Source organism: Notolabrus celidotus, chromosome 23 (assembly GCF_009762535.1).
Source record: "Notolabrus celidotus isolate fNotCel1 chromosome 23, fNotCel1.pri, whole genome shotgun sequence".
Lineage (NCBI taxonomy): Eukaryota > Metazoa > Chordata > Actinopteri > Labriformes > Labridae > Notolabrus > Notolabrus celidotus.
In genome coordinates this window covers 18,105,330-18,122,670 of record NC_048294.1, presented here as the reverse complement: position 1 = coordinate 18,122,670, position 17,341 = coordinate 18,105,330, and the positions used below count along the sequence as shown (strand labels likewise).

At 38.8% G+C, this 17,341-nt stretch overlaps 2 protein-coding genes across 3 annotated transcripts; one reads left to right on the top strand and one right to left on the bottom strand.

The window, feature by feature from the left end:
* Window positions 1–223: 223 nt before the first annotated feature.
* LOC117807576 lies at window positions 224–5,365 on the bottom strand. The gene is made up of 4 exons (XM_034676910.1): window positions 5,255–5,365; window positions 2,481–2,651; window positions 2,033–2,272; window positions 224–887 (listed from the first exon to the last, which is right to left on the bottom strand). Exons 2-4 carry the CDS (start codon window positions 2,648–2,650, stop codon window positions 260–262), a joined length of 1,038 nt encoding a protein of 345 aa, XP_034532801.1. The 5' UTR covers window position 2,651; window positions 5,255–5,365; the 3' UTR covers window positions 224–259.
* krcp (kelch repeat-containing protein) lies at window positions 4,596–14,238 on the top strand. 2 transcript variants are annotated; one of them, XM_034676908.1, is made up of 13 exons: window positions 4,596–4,968; window positions 5,279–5,440; window positions 6,719–6,800; window positions 7,891–7,950; window positions 8,522–8,756; window positions 9,000–9,086; window positions 9,267–9,398; window positions 9,507–9,694; window positions 10,620–10,816; window positions 10,906–11,000; window positions 11,085–11,139; window positions 12,423–12,520; window positions 13,397–14,238. In XM_034676908.1, the coding sequence occupies exons 1-13, from the start codon at window positions 4,889–4,891 to the stop codon at window positions 13,633–13,635; spliced, it is 1,710 nt and encodes a 569-aa protein (XP_034532799.1). In that variant the 5' UTR covers window positions 4,596–4,888; the 3' UTR covers window positions 13,636–14,238. The 2 variants fall into 2 exon arrangements, with proteins under 2 accessions (XP_034532799.1, XP_034532800.1); XM_034676909.1 differs by lacking the exon at window positions 7,891–7,950 and having other exon boundaries at window positions 4,671–4,968.
* Window positions 14,239–17,341: the final 3,103 nt, after the last annotated feature.

The following is a 17,341-nucleotide window of genomic DNA, read 5'->3' as shown; positions in this document are numbered from 1 at the left end:
GTGATTTCAGTGACCATTGTGGGTTTTTCTGTCTTTAACGGAAGGAAACTAACAATTTTTGTTCCCATGTGGAAAACAAAAAGTTAACAGATAATGTAGAAGAGCGAACATTTTTAATGCATTTAATAACACATTGATAAAATCAATCACTTTATGGGGCAGTGTGCATAAATAATATTATCGCATCCTAATGCTCATGCCAACAACAATATAAAAATTAAAATATGACTCAGATACATTTATTTCAAATGTTTTTCAATCATGCCAAGACAGATGAATGGTACAGATGTTGGATGACTAGTTTTTTGAGCTCATTGAGCCTGCCCAGTCTGTGTAGATAGAGCAGAGGATTCAGGTAGCTACAGCTCATAGCAGCAGCTAAAGCCAAGGCAACATACTGACACTTGAGTCTATGAGCTGGGACTTTTCCATCCATGCCAAGGGTGATGATGAAGGGGAGGTAGTTGAGTGTGAGGACCCCCTGGATAATAACAATGGTGTTGAATGCTCTCCTTTTCATGGAATTCATCTTTCCTTTTACCCTTGGCTTCACCCCCTTTTCTTTCCTTCCTTCCCTCCTGCTGTCGCTGTTGCTTGCTTGTTTCCCCTCCTCGATGCTGACACCTGGACTCCCATTTGTATCAGTCTTCACATTCCCCTCCCCTTGCTTCTTCTTCCCCTGCTCCATCATCTTTTTGTCCCCGGGCGGAGCTTTTCTTAGAGTTTTGAGAACAGACAGACTGCAGAAGGTGTCAATGGCTAGAACAGGGAGGAACACTGTGCACGCTGTGATGGGAGAGCGCTTTAATGTTGCGATTGAAGCCATGAGGATATAAATGGACCATACGGCAACCATACATCCATATCTATGCTGATTCCCCTTGAACCTGAAAAGTGACGAGAGAGCATGTGAAATGTTAAATGTTTCACACAAATAACCATTTGTTCAATCAAAAGTCTTCATAAGCAATTTGTCAGTAAACATACACATTTTCAGGTCTGAATGCTGACCCCACACAAAGTAAAACTGAGCATACATGAGGCACTGCAGTCCCTCATTGCACTTCCATAAAACCAGGGACCCCTAAAAAACGCCAAACTCTAAGACTGTAAATCTGTCAATAAAACTGAAATGTATTTTAGCTGTTGTCTTTTTATCAATCAGCCTGTTATTGTGTTTATATCAGAGTAGGACTAAAGCATCAATGACTATGGGCTCTGTTTGTAAAGTTCTGAACACCGAAAATTAGGAAACAGCAACATTTCTCTTCATTTAGCCCAAAAATGTTAAAAAAACGTAGTGGGAATTTTTAAAAGTCGCTTTTTTTTATCACATTTAGAGCAATATTTGTGATATTCTTCACATTTAAATTAGTTGTAAAAATTATATTAAAGTTACAATCAAAATGCTAAATATGAATACAAATGTTAAATATAAATGTTAAATGTAAATATAAATGTTAAACATAAATATAAATATAAATGTTAAATAAAAATGTTAAACATAAATGTAAATATAAATGTTAAATATAAATATAAATGTTAAATATAAATATAAATGCAAAATTTTAAATATAAACATTAAATATAAATATAAATGTTAAATGTTTAATATAACTGTTAAATATAACTGTAAATGTTAAATGTTTAATATAAATGTTGATTATTAAATATAAATGTTGATTGTTAAATATAAATGTTAAATTTTAAATCTATATGTTAAAAGTTTCACTGCAATCCTAAATATTTAGCTAATTTGCAAATTCACACTGCCGCCTAGCAGAAAAAAACAAAAATAAAAGCTTCAAAAGTTCACACTACGTTTTTGTGACGTTTTGGAGCTAAATGTGGAGAATTGTTGCTGCTATTTTCAGTGTGCTCAACTTTAGAAAACGGCACCCCATAAATTACTACCTGCAAAGCAATCTTTTTAAAATTCCTTCTTTTCTGGACCTTTTCAATAGAGGATCACATCATCTTGCCTTCTTTTAAAATGTTTGAATGTCTCATCAAAAAAAAGTTTGTTTTTTACCGTAGATATTCAGTGGGTCGTACCACAGCCATGTACCAGTCCACACACACCAGACAGTGGAGTAGAGGCTTTAAAGTCATTACCATTGAGTTCATGAGGGTGAACACATTTAACATTCTTTGACTCTGCCACAGAATGTGATTGGTCAAGAGCACAGGCAGGGTCAAGAAGAAGGCAAGCTGGGTGAGTGCCATATGGAGGGGGAAGAAGTCCGCAGGGAGGACACCGGCAGCCTCTGACCTTTAAATGAGGTTAATGTTAAAGAATGCTTTTACAGAAGAGCAGGAAAAAAAATTTATAGTACATTTTGCAAAAACTGGTAAATATAAAAGGAAGATACTGGCCCATCAGTATAATTTATAAAATATGTTTCATATGCTTTATCTTTAAAATGAAAACACATTACTTTCTGTTCTTACTAAGTCCCATTTATGTATGAAACATTTACCTTTGTTTGTGGATTTGGCAGACAAGCCAGATGTTTGAAGGGGCACCGACAAGGAATTCAAACCCGTAGGTGATGAAGAGGATGATGAGGCCTGTCGAAGGTCCATCATCATAAGTCAGACACTCTGCCCAGTAATACTCTGAAGCTGAGTTTAAAATACTTTGGTTCATCCTGCAGAGGAAGACAAAAAAGAAAAAACTAAGAGTATTTGTGTTTAACTCTCTGTTACATTAAAAGTATAAAAGCAAACTAGGATTAGTTTGTTGTACACACTTTATCTCTAACTCACAAATGTACAAAAGAGTGGTAATAACAAACCTTTCAGTGTATAGACAGAGTGGTGCTCTGAAGGCAGCTGTGTGTGTTACAAAGTTTTGCCCGATGTCAAATCATATCAAATCTTGTGCTTCTATAAATACTAAGCATGTGGTGTGTGACATAGATTTGCATGAAAATTACATATGATTCTACATGCTATGAGCATATTGCATAGACGTGACACGTGTGTTTTTCTTTCCTTTTTTATGTAAAACACCTGGGACTGGAAAGGGATCTGATGCAGTCTGACTTGTTGTAAACTCTGAGGACGGACCTGATACAACCTTTAAGAATTGTAATCGGTGTATTAGATACAATGATAGAATAGAAAGATAGAAATAGATAGAATGTACTTTATTAGGAAATGCAGGTGTCTGGCAGATACATTTATAAAAATCACATGAAAAAAGTAATTGAGCTGTCTGTCAGCTCATCTCCCATTTGCTAGAGAGTTATGAAGCCTAATGGCAGCAGGGTTGAATGATTTTCTGTATCTCTCAGTCCTGCAGAGCAGAGAGATGAGCTGTCCACTGCTGCTGTTTCTCTGGTCCACAAAGAAGTTGTGAAGTGGATGATCTGTGTAATTTAGAATGGCCTCTAGCTTCTTCTGTGTGCATCTCTCCATCTCTCTTTACATAACCTAAAATGTCTCACATGTGTCTTCTGAGGTTGACGTAATATTATTATGATAAGAACATTTCTCAGGTTTTATTACACTCATGCATATAATAATAGTAATAACAATACTTATTTTTTATTTTTTTATTTTCATGTTTACCATTATTATTATTATTTTTTTTTTAATTGTTATTGTATACTATATTATTTGTGTTATTATTATATACTCTATTATGTTCTTATTATTGTAATTATGTAACTTTATATTTATTGTTGTTATTATTATGTTAAAATGTAAACTATGAACTATATATTTTAATATTTGCATATCATGTCATAAAATACTTTTTCATCTTATTTGTTCTATTGTGCAACATGGTAATCTAGCATTTTTTAAAAATTGTGTTAAGTTAATGCGTTGTGTGGTCTTTTCTGTTTATATCATACGGTGGCCCTTAAGGACAAAACAAATTTACAAAAGATGAAACACTTTTACAAAGTTGGAGCCAAATTTACATTGAAACAAATTTACATTTAAGAAACATTTTTTACAAAAGATGAAACACTTTTACCATTTCTGAAACAAATTAACATTTCATTTTTACTGAAAGGGAATTTACCGAATACCGGAAGTGATCGGGTGAGGGGTCATTTAGTTTGTTTTGATGGAGAGAAACCAAACGTGGTTTACATATTAGGACACCCTCTGGTCTCAGAGTGAGGTGTCAGACCTCAGCTGAAAAAGCATCATATCTCCGTAAAACCTTCAGATGAAACGGCCTCAGACCACATAACCTCAGGCTAAAATGAGTCAGGCTAAAAGGAGTCGGACTTAACGGTAAAAGTGTTCCATCGTTTGTATGATTGTCTCCAACTTTGTAAAAGTGTTTCATCTTTTGTAAATTTGTTTTATTAAATGTACATTTTTTTTCCTTAAATGTAAATTTGTTTTGGCCTTGGTAAAAGTGTTTTGCTGATGTAATTTTGTTTTATATGATGTAAAAATGTTTTACAAAATGTAAATTTGTCTCCAACTTTGTAAAAGTGTTTCATCTTTTGTAAAATTGTTTTGTCCTTCAGGGCCACCGTAATATCGAGATATCGTTTTGATTCTAGCTCGATAGCTCACGATGTTCAATCGGTAACAAGCGTTATTGAACGCAGCTTCTGTGACGTAGTACAATTGTTGACTGCAGCTTCCTGGTTGGCCTGCAGGTGTGCTCGATAAACAACCAGCATATACTACATGAGTGGGGCTACCCTGTGAATCATGACAATTAGAGTAGACTCCACCCGTACAGACACTCGCATCATCAAAACACGCGCTCACAATTTTTTTTCCAAGAAGTCGCGCGGAGTTTAGAATTTGTACACAGAGCTGTGGCGGGAGACAGAGGACAGAGCAAGGCAGCTGTCGGGTCTTATTATTTGAGCTGTGACAAAACAAGAGGAGCAACACGAAACTAGTATTGATGATAAAGGGTTCTACGATGGACGACTTCGGAGTTTATGCGGTCTTCGGAGTTAACGGGCCTCCTCAGAGGCTGCTGAGGTAACTCAAGTCATGGATAATGACTGAATTCAAAGGGTATCGACAACAGTTGCGAGCTGTGAGAAAAGATGTCTCCTTATTATGTTCAACTGCATCCAAAATGTCATTAGGAAACGTGATTTCGTAAGCAGTGCATGTCAAAAACCTTAATCTGGTGCTATTCAGTGGTACCTTTTGAAGCCTCGCTCACACTTAGCCTTTGTTATTGTGTATATATTTCTCCCTCTCGTGCCTAGTCTATCTACTTTATTTTTTAAGACCAATAATAACTTAAATTCTGACTTACTTTTCTTCTTTTTTCCAATTTCAGTGCTGAAGGTTCATGTCGAGTGGCTGTTGCGGTTCCCCCTAGTGTCCGCCAGGTGGTGCTGTTCAGCAGCGGGCCATGGGAGCAGAGACTGTGTGTCAACGCAGAGCTCAACGACACTGACAGGATGCCCATCACTATTGGAAAGCTCACCCCATATAACAAGTAGGTTATTATAATGTCCTGTTCACAAGATAAGATCTGCACTTTGCTGTGTTTGAATATGAATGCACATATTGTGTCTCTGACTGACATACACTGCCTGTCCAAAAAAAAGAAGGTCACCACCTGGATTTAAAGAAACATATAGGTAAGAGCCTCCCATTAGGTAATCACTGCAGTGATGAATATGTTTCAGCTAGCAACAGCTTATTTAACTCAGGCTGATGAGGTGTGTAGCTTCTCGTTTCTAAAACAACCATGTCAGAAGACATATCCTGTGGTCATGGAAAGGATGTTAATCTGTTTCAGAAGGGTCAAAATATCGGCCTGCATCAAGCCTATGGTCACGAGCTGTGGGTAGTGACCGAAAGAACAAGATCAAGAATACAAGCGGCCCAAATGAGCTTTCTCCGCAGGGTGGCTGGGCTCAGCCTTAGAGATAGGGTCAGGAGCTCAGCCATCCAGGAGAGGCTCAAAGTAGAGCCGCTGCTGCCGCAGGATGAGCGGAGGAAGATGGATGGATGGATCAAGCAAAGAAAACAACTAAGATTTGCTAGGGAGCATGAAGATTGGACTGTGGAGCAATGGAAGAAAGTCATGTGGTCTGATGAGTCCAGACTGACCCTGTTCCAGAGCAATGGGGGCATCAGGGTAAGAAGAGAGACGGATGAAGTGATGCACCTCTCATGCCCAGTGCCTACTGTACAAGCATGTGGGGACGGTGTTATGATCTGAAGTTGCTGCAGTTGGTCAGGTCTAGGGTCAACAACACTATGTGACCAAAACGAATGAGGTCAGCTGACTACCTTAGTAAACTGAAGGACCAGGTCTTTCCATTAGTGGAGTTTTTCTTTTCTGATGGCACGGATGCTGGGATTCATTGGGCTCACATTGTGAATGAGTGGTTCAGGGAGCATGAGACTTCATTTTCACACATGGATTGGCCACCACAGAGTCCAGACCTCAGCCCCATTGAGAATCTTTGGGATGTGCTGGAGAAGACTTTACACAGCGGTCTTGGCAGAAAATGAATGCAACTCTGGATGGAAATAAATGTTGTGACATTGCAGAAACTTATCGAAACAATGCCACAGCGAATGCATGCCGTACTCAAAGCTCAAGGCAGTCCAATGAAATAGTAGAGTGTGCAACTTTTTTGGGGGGACGGGCAGTGTATCTCTATCTCTCTCTCTCTCTCTCTTTCTCTTTCTCTCTCTCTCTGTATATATAGTAGTAGTAGGATTTACTGAAAAACCTTTAAATGCATCTTGTGTCTTCCAGGTGCCTGTCATGGGAGCGGTGGGAAGAGGAGACATGGACAGACAGTGTTATACTGAATGTCACTCTGGAAGGAGGAAACCTGGTAAACACTCAATGAACCCCAAGATCCAAAACTGAAGAGTATTTGAAAAGCTAAAGAGATATCCATTAGATATATTTCCTTCCTTTCAAACAGGAGACAAATCACAAGGCATTATGCTTGAAATTATAGCACAGGATTATCTTGGCTCAATCCTTTTTAAGTTTAGAATCAAAATATGTATACATCATAGTAGGCAGATTTGTACAGAGCCCCTGGAGTCCCAATAAGGAACATTTTTTACAATATAATTATCTTGTTGGCACAATATAATTAAAACCTCTCCAACGAGGTCAGGTGCATATTGTCACTGTATAGCCTAATGGAAATAACTAATTTAATCAAGTCTTACTTTAATCAGAGGAATGTCATACAGTGATATTCTAACTGCTCTTACATTCAGACATGGTGCTGTAATCGACAGAAATGATTTTCTTCTCATACTGAAACACTTCTTGTTATACTTGTTAAAATGATCTTTATGTCCCGATGGCAATCAATACATAATGTGTTCTTAAAAAAGCAGCTATCTACAGCTAGAGTAAGCCTGGGAAACACCAACCAATCCCTGCCATCAGGAGCCAAATTATGAAGCCAATTAAATCCTTTCCTGCCGTTCTGCCCGCCTCCTGCACGTACATTTCATGTTTGTTTCATAATGTTTTGGTGTTTTCTTACTGCTGAGTGAGACATGAGTTGAAGTAGTGAAAAACACAAATGCTGGTTTTGAATCAGTCAACATCGTATGGTCATGAATCCGTGGCGCTCATGCAAGTGAGCAGGCACGTCGTTTTGGAGGAGCTCCGAGGGGAGTAGGGGAGGGGTTCAATGGAGTCCTGAAGACATGCTGCATTCAAATTCATGCTAGTTTTCTGTGGCAAACAACCCCAGCTTTAAAGAGAAAAAAAAAAAGAAGTTAGTCATTCAAATTCTTTAACTTTAGTCGTTTAAACTTGTTAATATTATTAATATAATTATATCGTGTGTACAATATATCAAATATATACTTCTGGGGCTCCGTAGATTCGGTCTATGATCTCTAATATAAAAATGACGTGTATTCATGAATCTTTGGTATGTTTATTTTCCTCAGGTAAATTCTGATTGGTCAGAGCCAGAGCTCATCCTGGCTGTGACAGAGTACACACCAAAGGTAATATGTAATATGAGTTTTAAAAAAAAGTATACGAATATCAAAATATTAAAATAAGAATCAGAATTTAGAGGCGAAAAAAACGATTCAAATTGTATACATTCCCTTCATAGGTTTGACTACCCAGTGCAGCTCACAAAATAAAGGTTGTTGTATTTTGGCTTGATATGCACATCCCTAGTTTTTATGCTGCTGTAATGTGAAAGCTCTTTTGTACATTCTGTTACTGAGAGGCACATTAACTCTGCCCCTCAGTACCATAAAGAGAGAGTGATAACACAAGCTGAATTTATTTGAAGTAGCATTGTATCCCACTCTAGGCCCAGCGTGTTTGTGTTGCAGAACTGCATTCTGGTCTATTCCGTTAATCTTAGACTAGCTCTTGTTCTCCTGCTGTTGAATATTGAAGCAAAAATTGTGAGCGCCTGACAGAAATCTGACTCACAGATGACTGATAAATTATTGAAAGCTGTTTTCACAGCATTGCATCTCCCCAAACTGCTTACACTTCACATCATATTGCCTGTATTTGCTGAATGATTAATAACAAAGACCATTTTGTCCCTCCCAGGATACCATGGCTCCCCTCACAGCCCGGGAGCTCAACGGTAAGAGGAAGAGAGAGCAACCTTCAGAGGACGAAGGTGACATGTTGAAGATGACCAAGAGAGGGGAAGAAGAGAACCTGTGTCCAAATGGGGGCGTGGTGGAGAAGACAACACCTGTGCGAAAGGGAAAAGGTCAAATCAAGGGTGGGCAGAAGCTTTTCACTGGTGGAGGAGATGCAGCTAAACTCAAGGGAACAGGTGAGAGAATACCAGATCAGCAAAGATTAAAACAGGAATATTACCACACATGACCTGAAAGTTGTTGTTGGACGTGTGTGAGTGTGAAGAAGAAGTGCTTTCTGTTTGTTTGAGTCCTATTTTTCTCTTACTGCTAATAATGATAAGCTCAAGAGTCACAGTTTATAGGAGAAAAGCATTTCTTGAGTGTTGTTTCTTCTATAAAATCTCTTCCCTCTCTTCTCTCTAAATTTAATGGAGCAGGAGAGGCGCAGGGGATTGTGGGAAGAACGCCTCCTCAGAGTGCAGCCAGGACGAAGAGTAGGCAGGCCAAGACTCCCACACAGACTGGTGAGTTCGTGCATACTCATAACACACCATTTAAGATGTCTTTATTTTTTACCTGTCCTTTTTGTGATATTGATACATTTCCAGTCCCATGGCTGGTACCTTGATGTACATCACCCACTTGAGTTCGCAAAATGATATTTATGTAATGTTGACGTCTTCAAGTCTCTTTTCTTCCTGCAGCCCCGTTGGTCACCCCGTCAGGTCGCTGGGGCCAGACTCTGTGTCCTATTGATGCTCAGACAGCTATTCTGATTGGAGGCCAGGGAGCCAGGATGCAGTTCTGCAAAGATCCCATGTGGAAGCTTTGCACAGGTTGGTTGGGAGTTAGTCTTATATAAAGCTCTAGTGAGAATGAATTTAAGCTGATTTTTGTGTTCTGCTGGAGCCATGATAGCGTGTGTTCTTTTCTCCATCCCACAGAGGATGTGTCCTGGGTTGCAGCTGAGACTTTGGCAGAGGGTCCAACACCAGAAGCCAGAATCGGACACACATCTATCTACGACCCTGACTCCAGGCGAATCTTTGTGTTTGGAGGCTCCAAGAACAAGAAGTGGTTCAATGACGTTCACATTCTTGACACACAGAGCTGGAAGTGGACGATGGTGGAGGTAGGGCTGGACGATATATCCATAACGATACTTATTGTGATATCATTTTTATTAATGTAAATATAACAAATGTTTGATTCAAATTTGATATATTTAAACTTGTAATTACACCCCCCAACCCCTGGAAAGGGAGGGTGCGCTAATGAGTCCTAAACGCTAGTTGCCCCAAACATTAGACAGAAAAGTGGATGGCATTATACAGCCAATCATTTTGCAGGATAAAACATAGGCACACACAGGTGAAGCAACAGCAACACTGAAGAAAATGTAAAACCTACTAGCTCAAAGCAGAGTCGTTAGTCTGACACTGTGCCGACTCAGCGTTTTTTATGAACTTAATACACTTAATTAAATACACTTTCAGGACGTGGGTAAAGGAAGAGCACAGAGACAACTTCTGCTGAGCATCCCTAACACGTTTAATGTCCACTGCGACTGTGGTACAAATAAACACTGAATAACCGTGATGCATTCATTGCACTGCGGAAAATATATTTATTTATATTTGATATATCTTTGATGTTTAAATCAATTTATGCAAATTATCTGAGAAAAATAAGAATCTACAAACTAAACTTCACAAAAATGTAATCTTACATAAAAGACCTGCTTCCTGTTAGCACCGTCAGAAATGATGGATTCAAGAAGTTTATCAGAAAACTAAATCCAGATACAAGCTAACAAACCGCCTGGTTTCTTCAACTTTCACTCAGGACCTGAAATCTTCCTGAAAATTTAAATGAAATAATGATTTGATATTTATCGTGATAATGATTGATATCAACTGATATTAAAAATGTTATCTTAATAACATCTTTTTCAATATTGCCCAGCTCTAGGTTGAGGTGCTAGATTGTTTGTTTTTGTCCATTTTTTTTCATTTTCCTATAACGCTTTACGTCCACTTTTTCCTTGTCCACTTCAGGCTCAAGGGAAGGTTCCTCCTCTGGCGTACCACAGCTGCAGCATGTTTCGAGGTGAGCTGTTTGTCCTGGGAGGGGTATTTCCTTGCCCTAACCCTGAGCCTGACGGCTGCAGTGACTCTCTGTATATCTTTGACCCCAACCTCTCCATCTGGTACCAACCTATCGTAACTGGAGACAAACCTTCTCCCCGCTCAGGGTAAGATAGTTTGATCCAATGTCAGTCTCTTTTCAACCACATACACACATCTAAACCCTCATTTCTTCCCTGTTTGTTCCTCATTTCAGTCACTCTGCATGTGTTATGCAGGAGAGGAAGATCTATGTCTTTGGTGGATGGGATACTCCTGTCTGCTACAATGACATGTACATGTTGGACCTTGGTGAGCGACACAGGTTTTTATATTGAGGACATTTTTGGTTTCTGGCAAAAACACTTCTAAAAGATGAGATGTGTTGGTCCTCAGGTCTGATGGAGTTTTCTGCTGTTAAAACAACTGGGAAAGCACCTTCTCCACGAAGGTACATAAAGCTACTCACATTAACACTTATGGACATTCATTAGTTCAAAGTAGGGGTGAGCCCGACTAAGGATTTGCTTCGTGGAATCTGATTCATCAGATTTTGCCCATAGTCGACAAATAGTCGAATGTTTGTTGTTTTTCCTTATTGACCCAAAGTCTGCATGATGGTGACTGCATGACAATATTACACATAACCATTTACAATTAAGAGACTCGTAGCTTAAAGTAGAAGGGAAAATGGAATATTATAACTATAAAACTTAGATTTTTTTAATCTATATCACACACAAAAACAACGAGGTGATGAAGAGAAAACTCAAATAAGGCCACCATCCATTAAACATGAAACAACGCGCCACTATAGAGTAAGGAATCAGGAGATATTTAAACAGTGTTCACACAGCGGAGAGCAGCACTGCGGAGAGTAGTTTGTCCAACTTAAGGCTAAACATTTGTATAATGTTCAAAATCAAACCTGAACCAGTTAAAGGGTTTTTAAATCTCTTAACAGTACCTTTTAAAACAGTCTTTCATTGCGTCTTTGTCTGCTTGAGTCTTTTCAAATTGTACGTGAGGAAAACCATCGTGTGTACGGGCAGAAGTGCGCTCCTTGCTTTGTTGACTGTAAATCCTGTCTTTGAGAATATCCTCTTTGATGGCTTGGAGGTGGATGGGATGCTGTGGATTGTTTTTGAGGCTTCAGACAGCTTTGGGTATCCCTCCTTGTTCTTTTGGCACCGTACAGTTTTTGTGTGGTCCGGTAATCCTTGATCTCACAGCCCTCTTTATGAAGATGCTCCTCATCTTCATCACTATTTTTTAGGATCAACTGAAGTTTTATTTTCTGACATTTTGAACTGCTATGAACGTATAAAGATTTAAAGGCCAGCTGAGGTACATCTGCTCCACAGGTCCCCGCTAAATGGTCCACCTTTAATTACCAGGGGAGATTTAATTACCACTTTAAGGTGATTTAACACTTCAACAGCTGTTCTCAGAATTACATTAAATAAGTCTATATTTATATCAAAATAGGCTAAATGAGACACTATTTTTTATGGGAAACAGGAAAATAATGTAAAATTAGACATTGAGCACCCCCATGGTTTGAATGGAATGATCCACGTTTCATATGCCAATATTCGACTATGAGATTGGAAGTCGACTAAGGCTCATTAGAATGAATCGTCGAATATTAAACTATTTGGGGTCACCCCTAGTTCAAAGTAAATATTTTTACTGCTTTGTGTTCATCTTATTTAATAAACTAATGTGTTACAGTTGGCACGGGAGTGCTGTGCTCTCAGAGACAAAGTTCCTGATCCACGGAGGTTATAACGGAAACAACGCCCTCAGTGACACCTTCATCTTTGATACAGGTAAGAAACTGCTCATAGTACTCATCTTAATCCACTATGTGCATTGCACCTCGCAGTATTTAGCTAGTTACAGCAGCAAAGAAAAACTTCCCTTTAACAGGCCGAAACCTTGAGCAAAACCAGACTCGTGTCAGACAGCCATCTGCCTCGACCGAGTTGGGGTTGGAAAGAGGGATAGAGGAGAATAAGAGAGAGAGAGAGAGCGAGGATAGTGTTGAGACGGGTAGTAGTAGTAGTAGTAGTAGTAGTAGTAGCAGCAGCAGTTTCCGCTGGAGTCTGGCACGTCCACAGCAGCACGCCGTCCACCTACGAGACAAGGGAACTCAGGGACTCCAAAAAGGTCTATGGTTAGTAACTTTAATGGGACAGGGAGAGTTAGAGTAAGTGATGGGGGAGGTAGGATCCCAATGTGTCAGCGTGCCAGTTCCCCCTGCAGTCTAAGCCTATAGTAGCATAACTAAGAGCTGGTCAAAGCCTGAGCCAGCTCTCACTATAAGCTTTATCAAGAGGAAAGTTTTAAGCCTAATCTTAAAAGTAGAGAGGGTGTCTGCCTCCCTGACCCTGATTGGTAGGTGATTCCAAAGGAGAGGGGCCTGATAACTGAAGGTTCTACCTCCCATACTACTTTTAGAGACTTAAGGTACAACAAGCAGGCCTGCATGCTGGGAGCTTGTTTGGCATGGTTTGTAGCCTTTAACTATAACTAAGGCTTTAATTACCATTGTTAGTTATTAATTAGACATTCTTAATTTCAAAACCTCCTAGTCCAGAGAATTCAGGTATATTTTCTTAATGAAATGATTTAACAAAGATGAAGTTCTTCTTGTAACCCTTTACATCATGAAATAATCACATTTGTCCATTTCTTGTCTTAAGACACCAACAGCTGGACCAAGGTGACACTCCCTCAGCTCTCTGTCCCCAGGGCGGGGCATTCCATCATCACCATGGACACAGACGCTCACCACTTCATCTTAGAGGAGAGTAAAAATGTGAATAAGAACCCAGGATCCGTCAGCAGAACCTTACTGGTGTTCGGAGGTGGAGACAATGAGGGCAACTTCTACTCCGACCTCACGACTGTCGCTGTGGAGGAATTGCTCGCTGCTATTTAAAGAGAGTGAGTCAGAGGTGAATCCTCACTCCCTGTCAGCATGTGAAGCTGTTTGAACACCCCCACAGACTTTTTAGTATTTATATTCCTACAATGTGTCGTGGTTTGCTTTTGTTGGCTCTTTTTTTCCCTCTTATGTAAACTATGAAAATGGACTGTGGCAGTAGGAGCACGTAGGAAGAACAATTTGACAACTTGAGCATTTTTTTCAAAGACCTCACAATTCATCTACCACTTTCATGTACCACAAATCTGGAATGAGAGAGCCTTTTTTTGGGTATGCATAAAAGAAGAATGATAAGAATGATCCTGTTTTAAGAAATGTAATACTTTTGATATTTTAGTCATAAGGGCCATTACTTAATTCTTCATGTACATAGCTTTTGACATGTTTCCTCAGGTAAAATATATACTTCTTTTTGGCTTGTTTTTACTCATGAATACTTTGGGTTCCTGAATTCCTGTTAGTTGCAGTTTATAATTGTGTTACCTGAGTTTTCATATACTCAAAATCATCGGTTGTGTTTGTTTTCATCATCACCTCCAATGTTTTGTATGTACTGTAAAAAAAATCTCCAATAATGTTCCTTGCTTTTCTATTTTACATTTGGCTTCTGTCTTCTATGAATAAACATTTTTGTCTTTATATATGCCGTCTTTAAATGAATATATTGAATTTGTATAATATTAATAAAATGTGCAGATTCATAGGAATAGTTATACCCACTTGGAATTAATTGAGGCAACCACTTAAGCCTAGCAATTGTAAAGCTGATGGGATATTAGTGGAGATCTTCTTAAGGGGTCATCTTTGACTCAGCGCTAGCGACCTTTATTATTTGAAACACAAACAACAAAGGTCACTCTCACTCTCTCCAGATTAGGAACATCACTAAAGTCGAATATTTCCTATCTCATTCAGACATCGAAAAAGTCATCAAGGAATTATTTTCATCATGTCTCAATTATTGCAATTCCCTGTACCCTGGTCTCAGTCAAAAATACATCTCTCGCCTCCAGCTCATCCAAAACTCAGCAGCTGGATTATTACGTAACAAACACTCAGAGACAAGATCACATCCCCCAAATCTTAGCATCTCATCACTGGCTTCCAATAAGATACAGGACTGATTTTAAACTCCCGCTTATCACCTTTAAAGCCCTGCACGGACTTGACCCCACCCATATCGCAGATTTACTAAGTATTTCTTCCTCTCTGTGTGTGTTACTTTATCTTTGTTGTAAAGCACTTTGTAACTGTGTTTCAAAAGGTGCTATATAAATAAACCTATTAGTAGTATTACGCTCATATGAAGGCCAAGGATGCAGAGAAAAGCACACTCAGAAGACATAATCAACATTCTCTATAAATGGACTTTTGAGGATTTTTTTTTATTAAAGTTGATTTACGATTATTTATCATTTCACAGTGTTGAGACTACTGACTGATTGACAATCGCCCACCTTCCCACCTTTAGTAACATTTAGAGGGAATATGATTAATATTAAAAGATACATAATGGGGCTCTGGTGGCCTAGCGGTCTAAGCGCCCTCACACAGAGGCTATAGTCCTTGTAGCAGAGGTCGCTGGTTCTACTCCTGGCCGCGACCATGTCCTACATGTCTTCCCCCGCTCTCTGCTCCCCACATTTCCTGTCTCTCTTCAGCTGTCCTATCATAAAGGCCCCAAAGCCCCAAAAATATAATGTTACATAAAAAAACTATATATACAAAAAAAAGATACATAATATGATATACAATAATTAAATTAGGAATAAAAAATGTTAAATCTTTGGCAATGTTAAATTTGCTGATCTCATTTCATGTGCGATACTTAACCATATACCCCTCCTCCCTACCTGACTAAATACTGGACATTTGTTTTTATATCACATCTTAAATTGTCTTTTGTATATATTTATCTACCTGCTTTTTTTTATTACGTTCACCTTCAGGAGCAGCGCCTCTTAGATAATTGTACACCTTACAATGACAAATAAAGGCTACTCTAGTCTATGGAGTAAAATAAGTCTTCCCAGTTACAGTCTTTCCATCTAATGAAAATTTGTCTTCTGGCTACAAGTGTGGCAAAGACAAAAAACTTTGTGTGTAGTTGTTCATAATTAGATTTTGTGTCACCACACCGAATAGCACTGAGAAGACATAGTTCGAAAACTTTACCTTAAGTTTTGGAAAGCATATCAAATATTAACAGCAGAAATGAGAAAACCCAGGACATTCCTAAAACATGTGAATTAAAGTGGCTTGGGATTGTTTGCAGCAATCACACATGGGGTTTATATTGGATACGAAATGATACAGTGCAGTCGGTGGAAATGTTTAAACTGCATAATAGTATGTTGCATACAGAGGACCTACAGTTGTTGCATGTTTTACTAGAATTTAGTATTGGGCCATTAAGCTGGTTCCATATCCTCTGTGGCATTCCCTCTAGTAATGCAAAGGAAATTCTGGTTTCCTCCAAAAAATCCACCTAAAAAGATGTATTTCAATGTGAATAAATGTCTGTTTCCACTGCATTCTCTCACTGCAAGCCATAAAATATGCACTGTACTCAATCAGATTTCATTCCTCTTCTGCAAAGTACATCATGTTGCACTCATAGCACAGTCAGTACAGATTTGCCCTATTTCTGGCTTTCCTACTTCTTCACAAATTTTGCCCACGCTGTGAGTCACCAATGACCAAATTGCCAGGGTAAGTAAGGATTGTCACCCTTTCAGTATGTTAATGCATGAATTAGAAAAGAAAGGAAGAATTAATAAGAGGATCCTGCACAATAATAATGTTGTTAGTGTTTGGACTCTAATCCCTCAGCTTCTGTTGCTCGTTTCATCTTCTGTAATTATGTCCAGTACATGTTGCCTCACAAGGTTAAAGCACAAATATGTACCAGCACATAAAGTAATGATGGAAGGTTTCTCTAGGGTCCTGCTATTAATATACAGTATATCATTTTTTTGTTTGATAAGAAAATAGGGAACATATACTGTTATGTGTATCAATTTTTTTTTATACTAACCTCTTATTAATATCTACTGAAACATGTAATTACAATGTATTCAAGTTGAAGGATTAATAGTTACCTACTATGACCTAACCATGCAAAGCAGATGGATTGGCCAGATTTCAGATTTTCATTGGAAATGTGAAACAAACTATCTGGTGTGTCAGGTTAAGAGTGACCAGGATGTAATTTCAGGTTGTTTGTATTGATGAGTGAGTAAAGAATAACTCTGTAGAATTAATTCCACTAAGGCTATTGTTCTAGAATGTCACAAAGCTCCATGTGGATTCCCCTGAGTATACACAAAGACTAGTGAGGGTACCATGCCCCTGTTATCAGATTACTGATACTTGTACATTACTTGTGTAATTCAAAAAAATATAAATCAATCAGTCAACAAATCTTTATTTGTATAGCGCCAAATCCCAACAAACCTTGAGCAGGACCAGACTCATCTTAGACTGCCATCTGCTGAGACTGAGTTGGGGTTGGAAAGAGGGATAGAGCAGAATAAGAGAGAGAGAGAGAGCGATGACAGTGGTAGTAGCTGTTGCCGCTGGAGTCTGGCATGTCCACAGCAGCAGGCCGTCCAGCAACTCAGGGGAACCGACGAGACAAGGGAGCTCAGGGACTCCAGAAAGGTCTATGGTTAGTAACTTTATAAAAAAAATCTTATAA

Excerpts from the sequence above, each read along its gene's own strand:
- krcp (XM_034676908.1), top strand. The coding sequence starts at position 4,889 with ATGATAAAGGGTTCTACGATGGACGACTTCGGAGTTTATGCGGTCTTC. Across the intron at positions 8,757-8,999 it reads AGCTAAACTCAAGGGAACAG|GAGAGGCGCAGGGGATTGTG; the intron begins GTGAGAGAATAC and ends TTAATGGAGCAG. Across the intron at positions 11,140-12,422 it reads AAAGCACCTTCTCCACGAAG|TTGGCACGGGAGTGCTGTGC; the intron begins GTACATAAAGCT and ends AATGTGTTACAG.
- LOC117807576 (XM_034676910.1), bottom strand. The coding sequence starts at position 2,650 with ATGAACCAAAGTATTTTAAACTCAGCTTCAGAGTATTACTGGGCAGAG. Across the intron at positions 2,273-2,480 it reads TGCCAAATCCACAAACAAAG|GTCAGAGGCTGCCGGTGTCC; the intron begins GTAAATGTTTCA and ends CCTCATTTAAAG. Across the intron at positions 888-2,032 it reads CGACCCACTGAATATCTACG|GTTCAAGGGGAATCAGCATA; the intron begins GTAAAAAACAAA and ends GTCACTTTTCAG.